General features: G+C 41.5%; 1 protein-coding gene across 1 annotated transcript; it reads left to right on the forward strand.

The window, feature by feature from the left end:
- The first annotated feature begins 2790 nt into the window (after positions 1-2790).
- On the forward strand, positions 2791-7122 carry LOC123397876 (G-type lectin S-receptor-like serine/threonine-protein kinase At1g11300). Its single transcript, XM_045092395.1, has 7 exons — positions 2791-4141; positions 4469-4570; positions 5658-5815; positions 5922-6129; positions 6203-6440; positions 6533-6683; positions 6788-7122. The coding sequence occupies exons 1-7, from the start codon at positions 2824-2826 to the stop codon at positions 7088-7090; spliced, it is 2478 nt and encodes an 825-aa protein (XP_044948330.1). The 5' UTR covers positions 2791-2823; the 3' UTR covers positions 7091-7122.
- Positions 7123-7436: the final 314 nt, after the last annotated feature.

The raw sequence follows: 7436 nt of genomic DNA on the forward strand, positions 1-7436 counted from the left end.
TTTCTCTTATCATACGATAATCAAGAGCAATAACATTCTACATATAATCTTCTTAATTTTTACATGTACTTAGCTCATTGGGGGTTGGGTAATTAAAGAAAAGAGAGGTATTGAGTTGCAATCAAAATCATATCGCAAACAAACTCACTGCGGCAGAGCAGAGAAACGAAAAAGAGAGATTCCAAATCTAACTAGAAGGAGAAAGAGAAGAAGCTCCTCCCTTTTCATCTCCTTCTTCTCCAACCCCGCCCCACCGTGAAGTATCCACCTCCTCCTCAACCCCCTTGCCCCTAGCTTGAACAAGAACAAGAAGAATACCAAGCAGCGGCAGCGGCGGTGGTGTTCTGATCCGACGTGGTTTGTTTGATCCCCACCCCACCCCACCCCTTGCTGCCCGGCCGGTCGATCGATTCTCCGATTTCCGAGCTCCTTTCCCATTCCCGCGGTCTATGCTCTCTATGAATTACTTCTCCGCCGCCTCGAAATGGGCATACCCACGTACGCGCGGGAATGCACGGGTGCCCCACCCGATAAATAGGAATTGTCCGCAACATGTCAAGAGCAAACACACACCCGCTTGTCATTCTAATTCTAGGTCAGACCCAAGTTCATTTTGCTTCTATCGCTACCGTGTGTTCGGTTCTACCGATTTCTTATTCTGGTAGTTCTCTCCACTATTCTAGTCTGCTTGTCTGTTGCTTTGTGATTCTGCTTTTCCTCCATTTTCTTGTTTTTAACATTTTTTATATTTATATTTACATTTATATTTTAATGTCTTCTCATTTTTAATTATTTTTACTCTCCCTTTTATTATTTGTATATTTCATTTCCATTTATTGTATTTTTGAAAGTTAAACATTTAATAATTGTCATCTTTACCTTTGGTTAACATTTTGTAGTTTTGTAAATATTTTAAAAAATTACATGTTTTAAAAAATTTGTGAAAGTTTAAATGTTCCTTGGCATTTTAATTTCTCAAGAATTTTGTATTCATGATTTTTTAGACAAGTGTGAAAAAGTTCAACTTTTGTTTGAATTTTGTAAAGCTTTCTGTAAAACTAGTGAATATTCGCTAACTTTGAGAATATTTCTTAAAATCAAGAACATTTTCAATTTCAAGTATTCTAAAATGTCCATAAAGACAATATTTGCACAGCATCTATTTTGTATGTTCATGGTTATTTATGTAGCCTAGACTTAATTAGGGTGTGAAATGGTGAGTAAACCAGACCGATGTATCATGTACGGTGAAAATCGGAGCAATCGCCGATGGTGGCGGTACAAGTTCTCATTATGCACATGAACAATAGAGAACAACAACACCGCTCCCATGGACGAAAGATTTTGTTCCAGGGCAGATCCTTTGGGAAACACAAATAGACTTAGAAATGCAGTGCATGTCTCCCTGTGGAATATGGCAGCAAAGATGAAAAGCTACCGATAGCCCGTGCAGCGAAGGCTGAAGATTTGTGGTCCTCGAACGGGTGCCACACACTCCTATATGATGAGGTTCGAAGGAGGTTTTGCCTTGTAGGGGGTTTAATCCGCTCAAATCTGTGTCAATCCTCTTCAAATCCACCCCAACCGAACATAGCATAAAGGAATGCTAACACATCAGAAAAAGAAATGAACCAGGTAATTGCTTGTGATCACATCGCACCAAGTGCAGTTGTGCTTTAAATCAGAAAGTTCTCGTTGGATCTTTGCACGTGCTTTGTGCATGATACAATGATGGAGAATGTGGGCATTAATAAATCCGTGAATTTCAATCGATTACTACATAGTCAAGTCATCCGTATCGGCGAACATTAATAATTGTTACCTTCAAAAGGAAAATGGTGTAATGCTTCGGCAATATACGAGTATGACAGCTGAAAGTGTCAACTCCCAAACTAGCATATAGTAGTACTCCCTCCGTTTTAGTTTATAAGTCCGGCACGTGTATTTAGGTTGTCAATTTGACCAACTTAATAAGGGGCATGTATTACAAAAAATGTATCATTTGAAACTTTAGATGTTCTATTTTTTAACGATATAATTTTTGTTTAAACAATATATTTTATATAAGTTAAATTAACGACCTAGGTACACGTGCAAGCCTTATAAGGGCATCTCCAATGGTCGTACGATCATCGTTGGTAAAATTGCCACATAGATGATTTTGATGACATGACATATAATAAAAGAAGAGAGAGAATGAAACTGCATGAACTTGAAGCAACGGTTCATGCACAAGCTCCGAGACAAACATGGTTATTTTTTCAACATTTAATAGACCCACTTAGTTATTTTACATACGGTTAACATACACTCTATTGAAGAGATTGTATGATGTGCTGTTGGTTGATGATGTGGACACTTATACCAAGGATTGAACATACGGACTGTTGGAGATGCTCTAAACTGTGATAAAGGAAGTACTGTATTCGGTTTTCCCAAAGTCTTTGCATTTTTATTGAGGTAGTCTTCGCATTATTGTTGCTACTAGTAGCATATATATATAGGTACTCCCTTCGTTCCAAAATACTCGTCTTATAATTATCTATATATATGAATGTATCACATCTTAGTATTTACATACGTTCATTTCTAAACAAACTAACACAAGAATTTTGGTACGGAGGAAGTACTGAATTCGGTTTTCCCAAAGTCTTTTCATTTTTTTAAAGGGGTCTTTGCATTATTGTTGCTTGTATGACCAGGCTCTAAAGTATAAACTCTTTTAATTAGGAATGTAAGACCGCAATTATTGTTTCTGGACGGTACATTAATTCCTGTTCAGAAGAGCCTACTCGCCGTCTGCGATTCCTTCTGCAAAAATCGATGGAGTGGTCAGCTCTTGCCTGCTCCGTCACGGTCCTGATCCTTGCATTCCTGCCCTTGCGTGCGTCCGACGACCGGCTTGTCCCCGGCAAGCCGCTCTTCCCCGGAGCCACCATCGTCTCCGACGGCGGTGACTTCGCCTTGGGCTTCTTTGCCCCATCCAGCTCAGCTCCGGCCAACCTGCACCTGGGCATCTGGTACAACGGCGTCCCTGAGCTCACCGTGGTGTGGGTCGCCAACCGGGAAATCCCAGTCACCAACAGCACTGCACCCAGGCTCTCCCTCACCAACACCTCCGACCTTGTGCTCTCCGACGGTAATGGCAGCGACACTGTCGTTTGGAGGACTAGCGTGGCTGCTGCTCCGAACTCCACTTTATCAGAGGCAGTGCTTCTCAACACCGGCAACCTCGTCGTCCGGTCGCCAGATGGCACCACGCTGTGGCAGAGCTTCGACTACCCGACCGACACGATGCTGCCGGGCATGAAGATGGTGATCAAGCACGGCACGCGTGCCGGTGAGCGCCTGGTGTCCTGGAAGGGCCCCGGCGACCCATTGCCGGGGAACTTCTCCTACGGCAGCGACCTGGCCACGTTCCCACAGATATTCCTCTGGGAAGGCACGCGCCCGGTGTACCGTAGCACGCCGTGGACGGGGTACAGGGTGAAGAGCGAGTACCAGTTCCAGACGACCAACACCAGCTCCATCATCATCTACCTTGCCGTCGTCAACGACGACGACGAGAGCTACACAGTCTACACCGTCTCCGACGGCGCCTGGCTCACCAGGTTCGTGCTGACCTACTCCGGCAAGCTCCAAATCCGGAGCTGGAACGCCAGCTCGTCAGCCTGGGCCGTCCTCGGGCAGTGGCCGCCTTACCGGTGCGACCTCTACGGCTATTGTGGCCCCAACGGGTACTGTGACGACACGGCGCTGCCCGTGCCGACATGCAGGTGCCTCAACGGTTTTGAGCCGGCAAGAACGGAGGACTGGACCAGCGGGACGTTCTCCGACGGGTGCCGTCGGGAGGAGGCGGTGAGTGGGTGCGGTGCCGGTTTCTTGGCGTTGCCGGGGATGAAACCGCCGGATGGTTTTGCGCTTGTAGCGAACAGGACGCCGGAGGGGTGCGCGGCGGAGTGCGGCCGCAACTGCTCCTGCGTCGCGTACGCTTACTCCAACTTGACCGGCGGCGCATCTACCGGAGACATGACGAGGTGCTTAGTTTGGGCCGGGGAGTTGGTCGACACCGGGAAGCCGGGCGCAAGCCCCGCCAGCGACACGCTCTATCTCCGGCTTGCAGGACTGGACGCTCCAGCTGGTACCGCCTAGATCTCTCTATTAATTCCTTTATTAAATTGGCATTTCGTATATGCAGACGCATGTACTCCCGTATAAAAGTCATGTTTGAAAATTTTCTGAAACTTAGATAATCATTAATTGACTGTGAGATGGACTGAAAAAATAGCATTTACATTATGCATACAGATTGAAATAATATAACAAAGTACTAATTAGCACCTAAAAGTAAATGCAATACGTTCTAAACCTTGTTTATTATGGAAATGCACGTAAATTTAACCATGTCTTCTAAAACATAACGATGTGTACATTATTTTATGCTAATGGAATGCTTGTGCATGTACAGGAAGAAGAATAAAGAGCAATGCAACGAGGATTATACTGACGGCCCTAGGAAGCAGTGTGGTGATAATCACGTGCACTTTCCTTGCATGGTTGAAATTCAAAGGTACGTTTATTTTACATTTCCAAAAGAAACCTGTATGCCTATACTACTATTTATTACTTAGTCCTTGCGCCCCATGAATATACATATTTAGAGCGAGATATGTACTCCGCATTTTACTTTATCCGAAAGTCAAACTTTACCAAATATGTTCTTTTTTTAGAATAATATTTACAAATAAAATAATGAATTACTGGATATACTTCGTGACATATTCTTTGTTTATATGTGGCATTGTGGATGCCTATAATTTCCTTCTAAACATGGTCAAACTTTATAAAATTTGACTTCTAATTAAAGCAATTTAGGCATTCATTATGAAAGGGCGAGATTGCTTTTTAAGCCCAATGTGATGTTTTGAGTCCGAGTTCAAATGAGCTCACGCGAACAGTACCTCCAAAATACATTTGAAAAAAGTTTAATTTTTTTAATTTTTTTTGGGTGCAAACATTGACAAAAGTTCTCATTGCTCACAAAATTTTATCGAAAATGTTATTTTTGAAAGTCGTAGCAAAACAAATGACGCTACAAAAGTGTTATTTTCGATAATATTTTAGAGTGCCGATTTTGTTTTTTTTCACGAGTTCTACGTATGTCATTTTTTTATGAAATCTTGCAAGCAGTGAGAACTTTTATCAATATTTGCATCCATAAAAATTCAGAATTTTTTTAAATGTTTTGCATTCATTTTGGCTTGTACTGTTCATCCCAAGCTCAAATGAGCTCGGGAGCAGAAGATGCCTTTTGTTTTAAGCCTATAATTTGATCATGGTGGGGTACAATATTTGTGGCATCGCCTTTCCTTCAATCCCACTCTCCCATTTTGTCTTTGTCATACGTTTTTAGAATACACTTGGCCAAATGGCAAGCTATGTAGGACGTGTTGATTTTTAAACATGCGGACCGCACTTTTATATGTTGGATGCCATGGTGGCTCAGTTGCCTTGGGGGCTTTATGTTTGTGTTATCTGGGTTTGCACAGGTATAATGGATAAACAACAATAGTTCAAGAGGTCAATTGGAGCTCTTTGTAATTTTCTATATCCACAATGTTATACTCGATCAGCTGAATATGAAATTTTGAGAGCAGGCAAGAACATGAAGTGGGGAAAACAAAAGAAGCCGAAGTCGGATGGTTCTGGTGACCTTGAGGTTCCCTTTGTAAGATTTCATGAAATTTCACACGCAACACAAAATTTCTCCGAAACTTGTATGATTGGACAAGGAGGCTTTGGCAAAGTTTATAAGGTAATTTGGTTAACATAGTTTCCTCCAATTGATTCTAAAGTTCTCCACCTAGTTGATTCGTTCATATGATGAACTAAAATTTATGAGTTCCCATACAATTATGCAGGGAACACTAGGCGGTCAACAAATTGCTGTAAAAAGGCTAAGTTGGGATTCTCAACAAGGGACAATCGAGTTCACAAATGAAGTAGCACTTATTGCCAAATTGCAGCACCGTAATTTGGTTCGACTACTTGGATGTTGTGTGGAAGGAGATGAAAAGTTGTTGATTTATGAGTACATGCCTAATAAAAGCTTAGATGACACACTTTTCGGTATAATTTAGACACAGTTTACAATATCCTCTCACAGCTCTATTTCCTTTTCTTATATTAGATTTTTCTATAGATGATTCTAGAAAACGGTTGCTAGACTGGACGACAAGGATTAATATAGTCAAAGGCATTGCAAGGGGGCTTCTTTATCTCCACCAAGATTCAAGATTGACTATAATTCATAGAGACCTCAAAGCTGGAAATGTTTTGCTAGATGCAGAGATGAAACCCAAGATAGCGGATTTTGGTATGGCGAGGCTCTTTGGCGATAACCAAGAAAATGCGAACACTCAACGTGTTGTCGGAACATAGTAAGTAACTACACAACAAGTAGCTCATATGAACTTGTGTTTATAGTCAAATTCAGTTTCAGTAACTCTTGGAAGTAAAAATAATCAAGCAGTGGTTATATGGCTCCTGAGTACGCAATGGAAGGTGTCTTCTCGACCAAGTCGGACATCTATAGCTTTGGTGTGTTACTGCTAGAGATTGTAACTGGTATAAAGAGAAGCTCTAGCATCCACACCATGGGCTTTTCTAGTCTCATAGACTATGTAAGTACATCCACACTTTCGCTAAAATAATAATTTGGGAAAAGTTTGTCGAGTTTTTTAAAGGAAAATATTCTGCAAGTGAATGATGGATTATGTTGTTTCAGTCGTGGAATATGTGGAAGGAAGGGAAGACAAAGGATTTGGTTGATACATCTATCATGGATACTTGTTCACTAGATGAAGTTTTCCTTTGCATCCACGTAGCACTATTGTGTGTTCAGGAAAACCCAGATGATAGGCCATTGATGTCATCAGTTATGACCGCCCTAGAGAATGGAAGTACCATGCTTCCAACTCCCAATTGCCCTGCCTATCTTGTGCGGAGGAACACCGAGTTAAACCAATTCAGAAATAATATTCAGAACTCTGTGAACTCTTTATCTGTTACTGAAATAGATGGTCGGTGAAACAATTACTTTTTATATGTATCAATTGTATATGCGTGAGTGCATCGTATATGGATCATGATTTCCATTTACTATATCAACAAAAGAAAGTCTTGACAGATAAATTGGTTGTGCATCATTTTTTTGTTTGCAAGTCATTGCGTTGGTCTTGCTTGCAATTTTAGTTTGCTAAAATATAGCAAAAATCTATGGATTCCATATGTGAACATCAAACAAAGATATAGAAGGAGATTAGCTAAGTGAATAAGTGGAGACCCCATTTACCCATCTTTGCACTTAAATACTACATGTTCAAACATTGCTAGAGGGGGATGGTCGAAGAAAATACACATGCATCATTCTTTGA

Source organism: Hordeum vulgare, chromosome 5H (genome assembly GCF_904849725.1).
Source record: "Hordeum vulgare subsp. vulgare chromosome 5H, MorexV3_pseudomolecules_assembly, whole genome shotgun sequence".
NCBI lineage: Eukaryota > Viridiplantae > Streptophyta > Magnoliopsida > Poales > Poaceae > Hordeum > Hordeum vulgare.